General features: G+C 34.4%; 2 protein-coding genes across 3 annotated transcripts in view; one reads left to right on the forward strand and one right to left on the reverse strand.

The window, feature by feature from the left end:
- neur (E3 ubiquitin-protein ligase neur) overlaps nucleotides 1-3,898 on the reverse strand; it is a 591,978-nt gene extending 588,080 nt beyond the window's left edge. Inside the window, exon 1 of one of the 2 annotated variants that reach the window (XM_069813349.1) lies at nucleotides 3,715-3,898. In XM_069813349.1, coding sequence (XP_069669450.1) covers nucleotides 3,715-3,748 — 34 coding nt within the window. In that variant the 5' untranslated portion in view covers nucleotides 3,749-3,898. The remainder of the gene's footprint in view (nucleotides 1-3,714) is intronic. The other variant, XM_069813207.1, reaches the window with a different exon arrangement.
- An 89-nt stretch (nucleotides 3,899-3,987) lies between these two features.
- On the forward strand, nucleotides 3,988-13,105 carry GCS1 (mannosyl-oligosaccharide glucosidase). Its single transcript, XM_069813092.1, has 4 exons — nucleotides 3,988-4,068; nucleotides 5,136-5,348; nucleotides 5,436-5,593; nucleotides 10,553-13,105. The coding sequence occupies exons 2-4, from the start codon at nucleotides 5,145-5,147 to the stop codon at nucleotides 12,657-12,659; spliced, it is 2,469 nt and encodes an 822-aa protein (XP_069669193.1). The 5' UTR covers nucleotides 3,988-4,068; nucleotides 5,136-5,144; the 3' UTR covers nucleotides 12,660-13,105.
- The last annotated feature ends 7,113 nt before the right edge of the window (nucleotides 13,106-20,218 follow it).

Consider the following 20,218-nt stretch of genomic DNA (forward strand, 5'->3'; position numbering starts at 1 on the left):
TAAATTACACAACCTTCTTGTTATATTTTCAGTCAAGCCTCATTGGCAATGGAAAGTGCTCGACTCCATCTACAAAATCAACATTCTTTCTCAACAGTTTTTATTAGTCTTATAACTATATTTTAATATAACCTATTTTTCCGTCTCGTGTTTTGAAATACAGCAAATTTCCCATTAAGACTTCGAAAATATATGACGGGTTGTGCTTTCAGACAGGGAACTAACTTAATTGACGTTGCGCTCTAGGAGCCATAAAGAGGTTCTTTGGCCTTCAGCCAATACTTTTAACATCTTAAATAAAAATAATACTACCACTACTCCATTACAAGCACGCTGTGGGGTTGCGTGCACGGAAACTGCGCGGAGAAGTTTGCTCTTGTGAACCGCGCACTCATCGAACAGGACTTCGACAAAATTCACTGCTCAACGGCTGGTCAGTTCCATTTTGACCAAGTGTGCATACAGTTGGAACTAATATGGGCATCAAGACACTATTCAGGTGAGTTTTTTCCCCCACCCTCAAAAAATGTCTCTTATTAACTGCAAGTATTTTCATTTAAGGGGAGAGGATGGTATTTTTTGGTGAAAAATGAGTATATTTTCAAAAAACAAAAAAATTCTTTAAAATACTCTGTGATATGTGTGGAATGCATTGCGTAACATTTTGTGGGTATTTGTGCCCTTTTCGGATGTTGAGTCGCCATTTTTAAACTTCCTGCGTTATGGATTTTTAAATCACTCGCCCACTTTTATTGTTTCCGGCAAATTAAATTTTCAAAGAAATTTTTTTTTTCTTTAAAATACCCTTTGATATGTGTGGAATGCATTGCATAACATTTTGTAGGTATTTTTGCCCTTATCGGATGTTGAGACGTCATTTTTAAACTTCCTTCGCTATGGAATTTTAAATCACACGCCTGCTTTTATCGGTTTCCAGTAACTTCATTTTTTTTTTGCTACATTGCCAGACAAAAATGGATATAATTTCTGAACTATTAAAGATACATGCATGAAATTTAGATCACTCATTCTTTAGATTATTAGGAAACTTTTCTCTGTAACAGAATTTTGTTAATTGACTTCATTTTAAAAATATGTCCGTTTCTTTGCAAGAAAGGAAATCAGATTGTTATTAAACTTTAATTGTTTATTTTACAAACGTATGGACTAATATCACAATTCTGTTACAGACAGTTTGTAGAACATGCTTTTGCAAAAACATTGCAAAACACTGTTTGAATCTATCTTTAAAAACGGTTTAGATATATCGGTTTTAGTACAATCCTGCATTGGGTATATTTTTTTCAAATTTGGGCCCCCAAACAATTTTTTCAAAATATTTTTATTTGGTTGAGTTGCCACAACTATGAGCTCTCTACATAGAAAAAAAATAATATTTTACACCAAATAGGAAAAAAGTTTAAAAAAAAATACCATCCTCTCCCCTTAAAGTTGTCTAGACCTAATCGCTTTACTTAATAGTATCTGGCGTCTCTCTGTGTACTTCCACCCCAAGTTGAGAATCAATGCTGTATAATGCATACGGAAGAACGTAGAACCACAGTCTAGTATATACAGTCGCGAAGCTCAATACGTAGTAAATATGCAAACATTAGATAGTTACTCACCACTAGGATCGCTAATATCGCCTCATTACAGGCAATGCAAAATAGTACCGTCACAGTCTATTGTTTCTAGCACCCTCAAAACCCAAGCTGCGTGACTGTATATAGTAGACTGTGGTAGAACTACAGAATGCATGACGTTAAATCACTTGGCATTAGGAATGCTTGAAATGTGATATTTTCATTAAAAAATCTCATTGTATTTTTTAGGCATAGCAATCCTTTATACATCGTATAACGAGACAATGAGAGGGATTAAAGAAAACTTGTTTTATCCAGCTGTCAAAAATAATTAGTGTCCGAAAAAAACACAAAAACAGATCCAGAAAATACTGGACGTTCACGGCTTCTCCGCGTGGCAGCAATACGATCGTTAACACGGTGACAGAAAAATGTGTGACCTGTAAGCCTGAACACAGACTGAAATCTTGTTATTTTACAACACACGTTACATATAATAATGCACGTTTAACTAAAACTGGTTTCCTTATTTCAAATTTTCCAAGTCGGTCGATACAATATTGCTTCGACTGATTTTAATTCCTCTTTCTCACGCTTTGGGACTCAGTTACTTTCATGTTCCACTCTTTTTTTAATCGTCATTTAACGACGCTGTAACAAGTAATACCCATCTATAGTAGCTGGAATTAGTGATGGAGAATTCGCCATTAATTTACTTTCCATTCGCCTTATAGTTGGGGCAAATCTCGAATTAAAAAAAAAAACAACACCCACGTAATTCAATATTCAGTTATGTCAGGTCTATCCGGTAGCCTATAATGGCATGGAGTTAAGTATCCTCTGTTTTATTTCTTATAAAGAGTTCTCGAAATTAAGAAAAACAATATGGAATTGTGCCAAAAATGTAGCATTAACATATCTTTTTCTCAAAAAGATCAACATTTGTTTACCTATAGCTATATTTCCTCTCAAAAATCAACAGTGATCTACGCATTATCAACCTACTACAAGTAATTCTTGTGTATTCGAATGGGACTAGAGGAAATACTTTCCTCCTATTTACTACATAACTACAGCATTATTTTTTTGTATCTCCCAACAGGCAAGTTACGTAAACAACACCGTCAAAAGTAAATATACATATGGGCTATTTCCATTCGGTGCAACTTACAAGATAGTATTTTCAATTATAACTTCAAAATAATATGCAGGTATTAATCCTGAAATGGAGGATAATTGAGGGGGTCAGAACAAAGGGATATAAGTGCACTTAAGTTATTTGTGGGAAAATGTGGTTGAAAGTACTTAAGCTTTAGTAAATTCCATGAAATTTTTTGTTTCAATTTTAGTGTGTGATGTGGTTAAAAGATATATCCCTTTGCCACTAAAATTTTAGATGCTTTAGCCTGTCCTGGATGCACTTAACACATGTTCTTAGAAATGTCACTTGTACCCCTTTCCTTCTGACCCTCTCAATTATAAGTGAAAATGAGAAGAACAGAAAAACATTCTTTTTTTTTTTTTTTTTTTTTCTAAATTTTAATGTAATGCCTCCTGTTAATAAATGGCATAATCGTATAATTGAGCACTATAAATATACAAGTTTATATGATTTAAATATAGAAGTATATGTATACATTTTGTTACCTACATATGTTACATTTTGAGCCCAGAATCATCTCTTATAATGATTGTTCAGGACAATTTTATATTCTAGCTTTTGATATGAACTACTTAAGTCCACATCGAATCTTATGATAATAATTCAAGACGTTAAAGTGGTTACTTTGGAATTAAGACATATAAAATTAGGCTTTCGAGTTGACTTAAAAAAAAAAAGAAAGAAAGGAATATCGTGGCTGTTTCTCGAGACGATTATTAAGGTGAAATATATTGCAGCCCCATTTTAGATTAAATAGGGAGAACGATTACAGAAAATCGACAGTAAATTGTATTTTCTTTCAGTTCTAGCACTTGAAGTACATGACTTAACAGAGCAAGACTATTCGAAGTAAATTACACTACACTGCTTTCGCAGTACATAACAAGCTAATTCAAGTTTAAAAGGCGGCAAGAGCAATAAATGTACGTTTCGTACCATAACAACAAATGCATGGAAATTACTCACTTGTGTGCCCAAGAGCGCTTCCAGCTTGGCCCATATCTCAAGACATATTCAGCACCACACTATACGAGCGGATTACTCGAGTTTCAAATGACAACTAGTTTGCACTGTTAATGGCTAATCAAGATGATTATATTGGATAACCTGTCAAAATGTTACACCCCACTTGCAAGATGGCAAAGGTTCTTCACCTTCGACTTCTAATATTCTCGCTCACCCGGAATGAGTGGTGCCATCTGTGGAGAATAGAATCGAGTATATTTTCAACATTCTATTGTTCTACAGCTGATTGTAAATAGCATGGTGGCATTTTACAGCTGATGTGGAAGATAAGCAAGAGACTTGTGATTTTCAAACGTAATGTTATTAAAGTTGCACATTACTGCCGTCTAAAACGTAGTAAAGGGTTGCAAATTGAATATATTTAAGTTTTATAAACAACACAACCATACAAGTATCCAGTGAAGAAACCGGTTTTTATTTAGGTTATGTTTGGAGACTTTGGCCATGCTGATGTGATAGATTACCGGTATCTTACTGATAATATTCATGGTTTCCTTGGTTTATTTTAGACACTGATACTTACCTTCCCTATTTGACTAGTTATTTCTCATGAAGTTGAATAGTACTGTTTTCAATAAACCCAAGATGTGATTTTTATCCCCTACAACGCGTTGCAAAAGGTTACAAGTAGCCTATAATAATTTAATATTTATGAAATAAATATATAGGAAAAAACAGCAGATAGAACACATGATAAGACTAAGTTAAAGTGGTGATGTGTTATAGCTTGGAAATATGAATAAAAGTTATCCCAATTGAGTTCTGAAGGAAAGGAATTAGGCTTAAAGACAGGAAGAGTGTTCCTCATTACTATACACAACGTAGGCAGATGGTGTGTATTAATGATTTGGAACATTTTCCACTCGTGTTATCAGGAAAATATGAGCACTCGTGCCTACTTCACTTCTTACAACCATTTAGAAGAGAATGTGAAAATTAATTTCTCTAACAGCCTTGACTTTTGACCTACTAGGCCTAAATTCAAACTCAGAAGTCTAATACAGGCGCTAAAGTTAACCGTTGGTATTCTTGAAGATAGATATAATCAGATCTGTTATTATTTAAAATATTTCTTAACTGAAACATAATGAGGGCTAAACTACTCCATGGGTTCCAGTGTATCATCTATACTGTAACAATAATAGCTGTAAGATTTGTCACCTTTTGTTTACATGTGTAGGCTATATAAGCAAACAATGCTTAATGTCTCAAAGGTTACATAACCTTGCTTAGCAGTCGTGTTGTTTATATAACTCTGTGTGTTTTAGGATTTGAAGATGGCACGTCAACGTAAGCCCCTTCCCGTAGACCATGGACCTTGCTTAGCAGTCGTGTTGTTTATATAACTCTGTGTGTTTTAGGATTTGAAGATGGCACGTCAACGTAAGCCCCTTCCCGTAGACCATGGAAATTCTAAATATTCAAAGAAGACATCATCACAAAACGAGAAGAAAATGGGAATTTTTTCATATTGGAAAAGAGTGTTGGCATGTATTTGTCTTGCAGTTGCAGCATGTATAGGATACATGGGATATTTAGAAACACGTGTTAATACCCCATTTGATGATCAGAAGGTATTAGAATATTTCTGAATAAACTTTAATGTACTTTTAATTTTATTTGGATATATTGTCATGTAGGCTATTATACGTATTTTCTAGATGGTGATAAAGACGGGATTGGATGTACCTGACCGTTATTGGGGCAGTTATCGTCCAGGACTCTATTTTGGAATGAAAACAAGAGATCCATATTCCCTCGTCACTGGGTTAATGTGGTATTTCCCTCGTCAGTTGCGACCCGATGGAGGTGGAATAAGGTAATGTATACCGGGGACAGAGCAACTAGAGGCTTCAGTGACGTCACTGCGGAAGAGCCCACACACAGCAGAATTGTTCGTTGCACTACTAACTAAAAACTTTGACCACTTAATTTCACTGATCCAGCTGCACTCTCACAATACAATAACTTCCGTTCAGAAAATGTTTTGCAGATGAATGGTATCATACCTGCTAATGTGGGAGGAGGAAGTGATCGAATCGCTTAGAAGTGACGATCTCCAAGCCTCTGATGCTCTGGCCCCGGTGTAACAAAAATTCACTTTTATTTTTTTAAGGTTCTAATCCTTTACTTAAAAAAAACTCAGAATTGCATGTAAAATACACCAATACATAAACAAATTACACCTAAAACTTCAATACACACTAGAACTTGAAAACAACAACTCCATAAATTTCGTAGACATCACCATAACAAAAATCGACAACAAACACACCTACAAAATATACAGCAAATCAACCACCACCACCACCACACACATACACAACACATCTAACCACCCCATACAACACAAACATGCTGCATTCAGGACAATGGTACACAGATTACTCAACATACCCATGAGCCAACAACACTACAATGAAGAAGTGAACACAATCAAATACATAGCACAAGAAAACGGTTACAATCCAAACAATAGACAACATCGTAAGAAAGACAAAACAAAAACTTAACAAACACAAAAACACGCAAAACACAACACAAACACAAGAAATACATCACACTAATATATGAAAACAAAAGCACACATAAGATCGCATCTTCATTCAGAAAGCAGAAATACAACATAACATACAGAACAGAAAAAACACTACAAAGACATCTCAACACACCAAAAAACACAAACAAATAAATACGACCACACAGATGTATACAAACTCACATGTAATAGTTGCTATAAGTTCTACATAGGACAGACATGCAGATCATTCCAAACATGCTACAAAGAACACATTAAAGCAATAACCAGAGGACGCAATACATCTACATATGCCAATCACATAACCAATACTAACCATACATACAATAACATAAATACGGACATGGAAATCCTACACATACAACCCAAGAACCAAAAACTCAATACATTAGAACAATACGAAATATATAGAAACACACTAAAACACACCCCAATCAAATTCTCAACACACAGATCAATTTCAGTACACACACACACACACACACTATTTAACTCCGCTCTTCAACACTCAAACACACCCACATAACAGACAGAGAAGTTCGAGATGACACCGTAATCTAGTAGGCTCTGAGGATGGTGCGTGAAGCACTGAAACAGCTGTAAACCGCACAAATCTTACATAATTAACACGAGTAAGTCCACTAGTTAATCAATTAATTAAAATATTTAGTTTGTCTCTTAGTCTATTGAGAAAAAGGGTGTAATTAAGCCTATATACTGTATATATAGTATAATATTACAATAGTACTGATTAACTTTATAACTTCTTTACTGTATTAACATTAGAAAATTGCATCGACTTCTACACTGAACAGATTGGAAGATCATTTCAAACACATTACAAGAAACATATCACAGCCATAACTAAACTACACAACAACTCAATCTATGCATAACACATCACAAATTCCAATCACAACTACAGCAACATAGACACTGCTGACATGAAAATACTACACATCCAGCCAAAAAAACTAGAAACTTGACACTCTAGAACAATAAGAAAATTAGAAACTTACAAAAACACACCCACAGCACGTCCTGAACACTCAACTCAATTTCAAAACACACACCCTTTTCGACATAATCATGAACACACCCCACCAAAACAAGAAACCAGAAGATAGCGTGGGATCTTCACTAAGCTTCGGACAATGAAGAATATCACTTCGAAACTAGTCAGCCAGGTAATTTTCTAACATTAACACAGTGAAGAAGTTAGAGTTAATCAGTGATTACATAAATGTTAAAAGTTTTTTTTTTAATCCAATGCCACCAGGTTGTCTTTCGACATTTCTGGTCTTCTCTCCTGGCCGTGGCTTAGTTGTAACTCACTTCTGAGGTTGGGGCGCCTGGAAGGCGGAGTTACATTACCCCGATGATGTGATAGGATGATTATGATAATGTGGTGCCAGGAGAGGTCTTAAATCTAAACTTAACCTAAATTCCAGACCATAGACGAACACAGGAATAATCCCCTTTAAGGAAAAATTCCTGTGCTCTAACCGGGAATCGAACCCAGGACCTCATGAACTATAGCCAGAAGCTCTGACCACTAGACCATGAGGCTGGTCAAAATGTTAAAAGTATGTATCGAACAATGAAGATATAATAGCACTTCAGTTACAGTTGTAATCAACATAAATAAATTGGTTATCCTACAGGAATAATTCAGAAGAAATTGTAAATATTGTAAGGGGTGATTGGTATATGGACTATCCTGAGTCCTAAGTTCATAAAAACATGCGCCCAATTTTCAGTGGGTTTGCAGACAGGCCTAAAGTTGTTTGAATTTATGTGTAATGAGCCATACAAATGGTATGAGGGAATGACAGATGACTATATACAAAGGAATAATATATGTTGCTCTTCCGAGACCATCTGAGGGCAGCACTGTTCATAAAGGATGTAGAGAAACAATTGTTTGTAGTTGCCTTGGCTACAAGGATGGGCATGTTCTTCCAGCATGACGGAGCTCCTATACATTTTAGGCATTAGGTAACACACAATCTATATCTCACATTCCCTAAACAATGGACTGGTTGCTGTTGTCAAGTGCATTGACCACTAAAGTCCCCAGATCTTATTACTGTCAATGTTTATGGTAGTGGATGAAAGGCAACGTGTACAGAAACAAAGTAAACTCAAGGGAAGAATTGATTGCTTCACATTATGAATAGTGCCATCCTCATAAAAGAACAATAAGATGAAAATTAGACACATGTATATAAGAACATTTTTACTCAGAATAGTCCATACTACCATCACCTAAAACATTTACTTTTCCTCCTTTATCACTCTGTATATATAGGGTTTCTACAAATAAACTCCAGGGTGTTAGACAAAGTTTAATACTAATAACAAAAAAGTCAACTTATACATATAGATGACATGAAATCAAACATACAGAAGTTTTTTTGGTATTTAGTAGATTTCAATATGTGCTCCGTTTGTAGCTCTGCATACATCCAAACGATATTCAATTGTTTCCCATTTGTGCACCAGCATGTTGGGAATTATGTTTGCTCTGCCTGCAATTGAAGGGCTCCCTGCAAACCAAGGTAGCACCAGTTTTACAAAGTTGTGAAAAACTACAAAGAAATATTCTAAAAAGTCAAATTTTAACTGAACTTCTTTCCTTTTTCAGAGTATGTCCTAGGTATCTAAGAGTTTCATATTATCACTCAATCACTTATTACAATCGGCAATTTAGTGGGGGTAAAATATAAACTAATAATGGAGCTACCCCCTTTTTGCAATGAAATTGGATATAATTGGCCACGTTTTGCACTGAACACACAATTACTGTGTCAATATCCCATCTTTGTAACCAAGGCAACTACAAATTCCCAATATGTTCAGTCAATTTAAGAGAGCTGTGTAGTATGATAATAAATGATTGAAAGAATTTTAGTTTTGTCATTTAAATGTGCAGAAATTTGATCCGAACAAATGCAACTGTTTGTTCAGCAAAGAAATTTTACAGTGTTATATTTGTTCTCAATTAGATGCCTCTTTCCGTTTTCTCCTCTTTCTTATCTCCATTTCTCCTCCCCCTTGCCCTCTCATGTTATTTGTATCACTTTAGGTTATACTTCTATCCATATTTAATTAAATGTAGTGCTTACATTTTTCTTGCCCATTGATAGACTTGAACCACTGAAGTTGACTTTTATATTACAACACTGTTACGGCATGGCATGGCACTAGGAAGAACCAAATCTGAGATGTTCGTAATATCGTAATGAAGGCATATATGTGACAAATTAATTATGCATGGGAATGAAAATCATTACTTCATTTGAATTGTAATTAAATAAACGTACAGAATTTTAGTTTTTAATCGTAAACATGATAAAATACAATAAAACACTCCTTTAAAAAACAATTCCACATCACATTGTTACCAACTCCGTGGCTTTTACTGTTAATTATATCGAGGAGAAAATACTCCATTTTTACTGTTTTTGGTAATGGAAAGATACAAAATTTTACTCCATTTGTATTGTATTTTTGGTCCAGGAGAAATATTCGTCTTTTATTCACTTCCCCTCCCCACTTAGATATTTGTACGTATGTTCCAAAGAAATTTTTAATGCAAAAAAGATGTATCGCATTGGATTGTACATTTTACTCCTGTGTTGTATAATTCGGCTTTACTTGATCCAGTTACAGTCATAACTTCCATCCAAAATAGTCTTGTCAAAACCACTGCTCCCAAAACCATTTCTGTTAAGGATTAGATAATGATCTAATTGAGTCTATAACTGCAAGATGTAGTGCTGTTTCTATAGAAAATAAAGGAAAGGATTACTGTATTCGTGGTGATAATTCTCCTTTTTACCATTTTTCATAAGGACAACATTAAATTTCGTAGTGATCCGTTGAATTAGATAATGACATCAACCTTAACAAAACTGTGTCATTCATTGTTTTTCCGCGAACTCTTCATATGTTTTCGATAAAAAATTCTATGTATGTCCCCACCATTCCAATTTCTATAGCACGCGGTTTCTTTGCTGTCTGTTTACAATGATAGGCAGAACATTACTGAAGCTCCAAATGATGGTAAACTCGAGAGATCCAAAAAAATTTTGACTTAGTACCCCTTTCCCTGAACCCTATATTTACATAATTATTATACTTTCTTATGCTACATTCATATTAAATTAGTTCTCCATTACATTCCTATTTTTAGCAAGTCGTAATTCACAAAGTCTTTTATTTTTCAATTGGCAGACACTGGTGTGAGGAGGGAGATAATTTGGATCGATATGGCTGGGTAGAACATGATGGAAGAACATTTGGATATCAAGAGATAGAAGATGGTCCCTTTCACATCACTACATCATTTGTGAAGAAACCCGGTGGAAATCATGGTGGTGATTGGACTGCAAGAATTGGAGTGTCTACCCAGGACGTGCAGTTGCAAGGCGAAACTATATCGTTTCTCTTGTACTCAGCCATTGAGGAAAAGACAAAGGGCTGGATCAAGCCAAGTCGTTTTGGAAATAGAATTCTCACGGGAGTGATTGGTGAGACAGAAGGTTTGGGAGCCTTCACAGTAAAGCTGTATAATCATTCAGGAGAGGTAGAACACGAGTCTTACCTTAGCACAGCTGCTCAGGGTCTTCATGTGCTGAAAGAAACTGTAGTTGCTTCTCTGCGACTGGTGACGGATCGTCAGCGAGGCAATCAGAAACGTATTGTCCTACCGGGAGAACTCCCTCCAACAACAGGTCCTGATGGTAAGAGAGCAGAACCAAATTTTGTAGTTACACAAGTAACAGCCCGAGTACCGTTTGAGCTAGATATGGTGTTTGAGTCTGGGAGTTACATGGATCGACCAGGAACTCTAATGAGCAGTGCCTACACTCAAGAACTGAACTGGCTTCGGGATGATTTCCATCACAGGTTTGAAGAAGTATTTGGACTTCAAGCAAAAGGATATAAGAACGATGAAATAGCATTTGCTAAAGCAGTTTTCAGCAATTTAATTGGTGGTATGGGCTACTTTTATGGTGCATCAAGGGTTGAATCCCCATACACAAGAGGGCCGGTACCGTACTGGAAAGCACCTTTATATTCTGCAGTTCCATCGCGTAGTTTCTTCCCAAGGGGGTTCCTGTGGGATGAAGGATTTCACGGTCTCTTGCTATCATCCTGGGATCTGGATATAGAATTGGACATCATTAGTCACTGGTTTGATCTCATGAATGTAGAAGGATGGATTCCGAGAGAGCAGATTTTGGGCCAGGAAGCTCTTAGTAAAGTACCAGAACAGTTTGTGACGCAGAGGAACAGTAACGCTAATCCACCGACTTTCTTCCTGACCTTACATTTCATTCTTCAGAATTTCGCTGACAAGTTGACAGAGAAGGAAGGACGTCTAGGAACGCTGGAACGTCTCTATCCCAGACTTCAAGCTTGGTTTGACTGGTTCAATGTCACACAGATTGGTGACTTGCCTGGGTCGTATCGCTGGCGAGGCAGAGATGCAACAACAAATAGGGAATTAAATCCCATAACTTTAACTTCAGGTCTGGATGATTATCCACGGGCTTCTCATCCGAATGTGGATGAACGTCATGTAGATCTTCGCTGTTGGATAGCACTAGCAGCATCTACGATGTCGGAAATCGCTAAACTTCTGAATCGAAATGGTCAGAAGTACAGCAACACATATGCGTATCTGGCCGACAATACTCTTTTGGATGAATTACACTGGTCGCCACACACTCAGACGTACTCGGACTTCGGTCTTCATACAGATGCTGTTGTTCTTAAGCGGCCTCCTCCTCCAAGGTCGCCTTCGCCAGGTTACCAGATGCATCAAAATCCAGATAAAGTTCGTGTGGTTCTGAAAGATCCAGAATTGCGCTTTGTTGACACCTCTTTTGGTTATGTAAGTCTCTTTCCATTTCTTTTACAAATCCTGAAACCGGATTCTCCAAAACTTAGCAAGATATTGGATGATATAAGAAACCCAGAACTGATTTGGACAAATTACGGTTTACGTTCATTAGGGAAGACGTCTCCGCTTTACTTGAAGCGAAACACAGAGCACGATCCTCCTTACTGGCGTGGTGCAATCTGGATCAATCTGAATTACTTGGCAGTGAGAGCTCTCAGTCATTATAGCAAAACTGATGGTCCTTACAGCAACAAAGCACAGACAGTTTATAACGAACTGAAGCAAAATCTAATAAAGAATATCGCAAAGGAATACAGAAGAACAGGTTATATATGGGAACAATACAATGATAAAACAGGGGAAGGACAAAGATCGAGGCCCTTCACAGGCTGGTCTTCTTTGGTTGTTTTAATGATGGCTGAGATATTTTAATGTGGGTAAAGAATGTGAAGAGACTCTGTTAAAATGTTATATTTATGTTGACATCGCATCAGACACAACACATTACTGTATCATTGAAATTATGTTACATTCAATTTTTGATGCTTCATTTCTCTGTCTCTAAACTGCTTTTAAATGTTAATTGTCCTGAGGGAAGTATGGGTTTAGATTAAGTCAAACTTTGTTAAAAGAACATTTTAAATTCAAGAATATGTATTAAAAAATTATCGAATTATTATCAGTGATCATGTCACACATTAATTTGTAATTTTTAAAACAATGTCAAGCATGTGATATGATGGTTAAAAATTAGTTCTGTTGTTAGAAGGAATGTCGAAGATTTCTGTATATCAGGGCCAGTGTACCTGGAAGTATTTCTAAACGCTAAATAGAAAATAATGCATTTACTCGTATATTTACAGGCACAGAGGCACTTTTAAGAACCAGTATTTACAGTAATAACATACATAGCATTTATTGCAGTGTCCAAATCGAAGTGCATAGCCACATAGATTATGTCTGTTGGTCTGCAATTTGAGTCACTCTTTGAGTTTATAACTCACTCCCTTTCTTCATGACAATAAATCAGAACATCAAAACGTTCATTTAGCTTCATACATTTTTTATTGACAGTATGGAGTTGAATGATGGACTATATATTTTTTGTATTTTCCGAAAGAAACTCAGAACAATTACGACAGTCACAGATGGATACTGAATCTGTTGCACTTAAGTGGCTGAAATTCCAAAAAAAATATGAAGGAAAAACTCATTGAAATTTGTACCTACTGATGGATTGTTGAAACTACCCATTTTGCAGACTGTAGTCCAGTTTTGCATCAAAAGAATACCTCGAGTTTGCAAAATGAGCTCTTAATTTTGCAAATTAAGTTTCTCTTCTATGATTTCCATTGAAACAAAAGAGAGATATCTCGAATTTGAAAATGATATCACTGTGTATCAAATACTTAGTACAGATTTGAGAGGCCATGTTCTGAAAAAACAGGCACATTAATTATTTTTTATTTTGTAACTACTCAAAGGATGACGTGAATATGTTAGGAGAAAATCCGCAAACGATTAGAGAAAACATGTGAATTTTACTGGAAGCAAGTAAAGAGATAGGTTTGGAAGTAAATCCCAAAAAGACAAAGTATATGATTATGTTTCGTGACGAGAATATTGTACGAAATGGAAATATAAAAACTGGAAATTTATCTTTTGAAGAGGTGGAGAAGTTCAAATATCTTGGAGCAACAGTAACAAATATAAATTATACCTGGGAGGAAATTAAACACAGAATAAATATGGGAAATGCCTGTTATTATTCGGTTGAGAAGCTTTTATCATCCAGTCTGCTGTCAAAAAATCTGAAAGTTAGAATTTATAAAACAGTTATATTACCGGTTGTTCTTTATGGTTGTGAAACTTGGACTCTCACTTTGAGAGAGGAACATAGGTTAAGGGTGTTTGAGAATAAGGTGCTTAGGAAAATATTTGGGGCTAAGAGGAATGAAGTTACAGGAGAATGGAGAAAGTTACACAACACAGAACTGCACGCATTGTATTCTTCACCTGACATAATTAGGAACATTAAATCCAGACGTTCGAGATTGGCAGGGCATGTAGCACGTATGGGCGAATCCAGAAATGCATATAGAGTGTTAGTTGGGAGGCCAGAGGGAAAAAGACCTTTAGGGAGGCCGAGACGTAGATGGGAAGATAATATTAAAATGGATTTGAGGGAGGTGGGATATGATGATAGAGAATGGATTAATCTTTCTCAGGATAGAGACCAATGGCGGGCTTATGTGAGGGTGGCAATGAACCTCCTGGTTCCTTAAAAGCCAGTAAGTAAGTAAGTAAGTAACTATTCAAAGATTTTTTTTATTTTTAGGTTAAAAGTTGTTTATGTTTCTAAATGCAAAATAAATATATGTTAATAAAGTCTTTTTGTTTTATTTTGTAATCATCTCACAACCCCCCTCGGCTCATTAAGCGACCCCACTTTCGGAACCACTGTATTAGATATTTCTTATTGAGTGAATTGTGATTACCAATATGTAAGGTTATAGGGCTGTTCGGATTTTTATACACAGTATCCAAGAGAAAACTGATAAAAAGAAAAAGAATCATATCTCTAAAACATTTTATACACAAATTTAAAAAGTTACGAATAATCTATAACCATTTGTCATTCTACTACTACAATTACTTTATTCAGTGAAAATTTTGTATATATTTTCGGATTGTTGGCAGTACACAAAATAATAAGAATACCGGTAGCAATTAACATCTGCATTGTATTTGAGAAGTACTGATTGTTGAGTATTCCTTAAATAAAAAAGTTAATTGTAATAACGCTATAAGTTTAACAAAGCAAAATCAAACTGTCAAATTCTCTATTTAGTAACAAATTATCCATTTAACAGATATTAGATTGATGTATAAGTTCTTAGCGTTTTTGTTCATCACAACACTGCATTGTTAGGAGATTGTTTATCATTTGTTATTTACAGAGGCGGCTCATGACAAAATAATATGTGTGTTCACAATTTAGTGTTCCAAAATTGAAGAGAATTTGAAATCGTATGTTTTTAGCCTAATGTGAAATGTCATGATTCCAATGTTTCACTGTCGAAAAAACCGTATATAAATTCAAAACAACATATAATAATAATAATAATAATAATAATAATAATAATAATAATAATAATAATAATGAAACCTAGTCTTTTTATTTCCAATTTTTCCTGGAAAGCCAGTTTACTCAGTTCTTTACTCTTCAAAATTACTTGAACAGAGTTCATTGTTTACGTTTGTTAAAAATTAATACATAAAACAATTTACAAATGCGTGTGTTCAGTAATATATTTTGATTCACAACACACAGATACACTATAGCCTATACCAGTACTGTAATCCCATTCGCATAGATTGATTACTATAAATACATGCCAGTAAATATTATTCTTAAATAATATATACCACCATACAGATATTTAAATTCATACACCATCACATTCAATCTTTGAAAGCCAAACTGAAGTATAGTAATTCACAAACTACACTTTCGTAGCAGCACTGTACACACATCCACATAAAGTAAACGTTCCGACAGTGAGATGCTGACACCTGCAGGCTAAAATACAGACTAATTAAATTTTCTTCTCGATATATAGCACATAAACAATAGGCATCGATGCACCTGACATCTCTAGGATAGATTCACTGTTCACTTATAAGCGGCCAGCGAAAGACAATTTTCTCCCACGCATGCGTGAAATTTCTGTAACCTTCTTGAAAAGAGCACGGCTTGTACATGAACGGATGTTGCCAAGTTTACATAAGAAGTTTATGCAAGATGTGGGAAGTTTAAAATACTCGATCCTGATATTATACATCCCCACTACGCCAATACGGTATTAAATAATAAAACTAGTCGTGCATTAATGGAAACAAGGTGTTCACGTGCTCTTATGCTCTTATTGACACATTGCCACTGGTTATTTAGAATGTGTGTTGTGCTTGTAAATACACCTTGAATTTTGCGGATTTGAAGAAAGTTTGTGCTATCTGTGAGCTAAAGAAGATAGAATGTCAAGTGGAAAAAACAAACACTTCCAACATATTCTTCTGTTTGAGTTTAATAGAAGAGATGGCTCGAAACATTTGTGCCGAGTACAGGGAGAATGCCATCGGAGAAAATATTGCAAGAAAATGGTTGTCGTATCAACACACAACATCTCATACAAAAGTTAGTGTCCATCCACACATGATGATGTTATGCATCTGGTGAGATAAAGAAGGGCGTCGTGTACTACGAATTGCTTCCCAGGAATATAATCATAACTGCTGGCATCTATTGCCAACAACTCAGATGCCTTTCGGTCGTAATTAAAGAAAAACAACCAGGAAGACTGCATCAAGTGCTGCTGCAAAACGATAATGGATGCAATGTGACAAAAGCAGCTATTCAGGAACTTGGTTGGGAGGTGGTTCCACATTCCCATATTCTCCTGATCTTGCACCCTTAGATAATCGGTACAGTTAAATAATTAATTTAATTATTAATCCCCCTAATTTTTTTTTTCTCAAATCCAGTGTATTCTCTTTCGAATATAACTCAAAATACCGACCAGCAGACATATTCATTGTGGTAAATATGATTCGTGTCTTAGATAGCATAATTTTTGGCTTAAAATCAGATTTGATAATCGCTTCATATTAATATTAAACTAAAAGTATTTGTGCCTCATTTTCTCTAAAATGGAGTTTTAAAATAAACAGAAATATAATTCAGGTTCTTAATCATAGAATATTATGTCACAGGTAGAAAAAAAGATTTCATTCCTTTTTGTTTTTATAAGACGTAGGCCTAAATAAGAAGTACAATACTAAAATAAGAATATGCATGTCTTATTTATTCATTGATTGTAATTAAAGTAAAATTTCAAGGCTGTGATTCACTATTTAGTTGTGATACATTGATAGCTAATTAACTAAAAGATGTGTTCCATAATTTATGTTATGAAGTTTGTAAGCAATTAATTGGTCTGAATTGTGAGAACTTTGTGATTTCTCTAAATACCGGTATTTACAAACATGTGATATTTTATTTTTAAAATCATTTAGAAATAATACACTACGAAAGAAGCTAACATTAAAATAAACTATGGGAAAAATATTTTAAGAGATTTTGAAATTATGCTTGTGTTATTACATAAAGAAAGTCACAAAGTTGTCACGCACTTGTTACAATTTCATAAAATTTTCAGTAGTTGGACTGGTGCTGTGACACAAGATACAAAATCTTAAAAAAAAAAAAATATCCAGAGGAAATATATTTTTGCAGCAATGCCTCTATCAAAGGTTGAAAATGACTGTTGATGTTAGTCTCAGGCAAATAAAGTGGAAAATAACTCCTCCTTATATTGTATAACTGTGTCATTTTCAATTATTCAACACCTCCAGACAAGTTGTACAATGTGAAAGAGTGGCAATAATCAGTCCTTTTTGGTCCCATATTGTTCCTCACTTTTATGAAAGGTAATGTTTCTGTATAGTTCCCTCAAATAATGATAATGTTTGTTTCTTGCAGACTGAGAATGATTGGATGAAATACATTTTAAAAAGAATCAAATTTTCCATCTTTTTTCATGCAAATAAAGATTTATAAAATAGAACAATATTTATGTTTCAACTTGTACAGTCTGAATGTGTATTTATGGTATAATTTCTTTCAGTTAAAAGTGTAAAATATGAGTTACTTAGTAAACAATCAGATTCAGATATTTTATTGTATCTGCAGAAGTTATTTGTACTTGTTGAAAAACTATTCTATCTTAGTACAGTATTAATTTTAACTAAATGAATATAATATATAATTATTATACACATAATAGCAGTGGGAAAATTATTTGGTATGTTTATTTTATACGTAAAATATTAAAGAAGGAATTAAAGGAGGAGAATGACCAAACTTAGCAATTCCAGATTCAGAAACAGTTTAATATCAATTGAGAATTCCTTTCAGTTCATTTATTAGTAATTTAAGCAAAGAAATATTATGTTAAGTTTAGTATGTTTGTAACTTTTAATTTTTAATATGATCTAGAGTTTCAGTTTAGATGATTTTAATACCTGTAAAAATGAATTGCAATGGGAAGAATAATAACTTCCGACATTGTGGCCATCTACTGGCATTTACCCAGCATTATAGCTTCTGGTAGATGACAGCAATATCAACAGTTACCATTCCCAGCAGACAGCTGAGATATGACCTTGCAGTTACAGCTGCTATAAATGAATCTTGATGGTTGAGTGAATGCGTCTTTGTTTTATTGTTTTTTTTATCATTAGGTATATAGTTTTTGTTTCATATTCCTTATTTATGTCCATGACAAAACAATATTAACCAATTAAATTAATGTATTTTTCGTCTATCCTTTGCACATAAAATAATAAACTATTTCATTTCACTCCCTCTATTACATGGACTCATCCAGTGATGTCATAACGTATCATAAACTTCGTAAATAGTGATAGCGCAAATGTTTATTTTTATTTTATTTGTTTAGTATGCTGTGTCTATTGGCAACCCTTACTGAAGGGCAGCTACCCTTGTGGGATTTATATATATGCAGATAGCATTAGTTTCGTTTAGATAATGCCCGTTGCTTATTCACTTGCAAGTAGATTGTACAACACTTGACAGATGACGACAGATGTATGCTTTGGTATATGCAGCATTCAGCAGAGATTTCCTGAACTCGTGTTACACAAAAATGTTGCATTTACTCATCAATTGTACCGAAAAACAAAGACGTATTCACATAAAAAAATCTCATCTAAATTATAATTTACTTCAGAAAAAAATAATTATAAATGAACTGCAATTTTATATAGAGAAAAGTTGCAAATAATTCGTAGAATTTAACATTTAGTATCATAAGTTAATATAGAAATAAATATGAGTCACTTACGGCAATAATAAGTATATTTAATATGTATTGTATAGGTCATGTAATCTATATTATATTATCTAATTTAGTAAATTTTCAGAAGCCTTAATAATATTTCTAAATACTTGTCTGAATAGCTATAGCAGTTGAGTGTAAAAAATAAAAGTATTAGCGTATAATTTGTATACACAAAATAACATTTTAGAACTTTAACACATTAAAAATATATACCATAATAATTTAATCCCCATTTAATAGTTACGTGTTCACAATTACTTGTTCCATGTTTAGAGTTGTCATATTTAGCAACTAAGATTACGGAACATCCAGTTAAATATAGTCATGCTAAAAATTAGTCATTTATCTTAAAATTTAAGTACCAGTGTTTGCATTGCATCTCTCTTTCTTTAATAAAATTATATTTCTCTGAAGATTTGGCTTTCATTAACTGTTGTAAAATTCCTTGCAGTTGTGATAGCTTCTTATGGTTCATATAGCTGGTTACATTCAACTAGTTTATTTACCGTCACTTTAACTATTTGATATTATCTGTTGAAGTACGTAATACCGTAAAGTGGGGTGACTTTGAACGCGAAGGTGACTTTGAACAGTAATGTAGCGCCTTTCTAAATTAAATGCTGTAACCAATTGCGAAAAAACTGAACTAATTTATTGACAACTTAAACAGTTTTTTCGCAATTGGGTACAGCATTCAATTTAGAAAGGCGCTACATTACTGTTCAAAGTCACCTCAGCGTTCAAAGTCACCCCACTTTACGGTATCATCTTTGATAGATTAAATTGATTTCTACTCTTCAAAATTTGTTTTCATTCCTTGGTCAACAGTATTTTTTAATGTTATCCACAGACATAATCTAATTTATTGTAAAGATATAATACAGGTCATTTTGGGTGTCCTGACATAGTCATTACAAGACAAAGGACATTTGGCAACCCTATCCATGTTGCATTTTCTCTCAGAATAAAACACTTCACGTAGTTCTCGACAAATTGGTGATGTATTGCAGGGGCAGACAAAACTGTCTTGGGAATACGAGTAGGCCTACATATTCCAGTGTTGTGATA

This window comes from Periplaneta americana, chromosome 1, assembly GCF_040183065.1.
Source record: "Periplaneta americana isolate PAMFEO1 chromosome 1, P.americana_PAMFEO1_priV1, whole genome shotgun sequence".
Taxonomy (NCBI): domain Eukaryota; kingdom Metazoa; phylum Arthropoda; class Insecta; order Blattodea; family Blattidae; genus Periplaneta; species Periplaneta americana.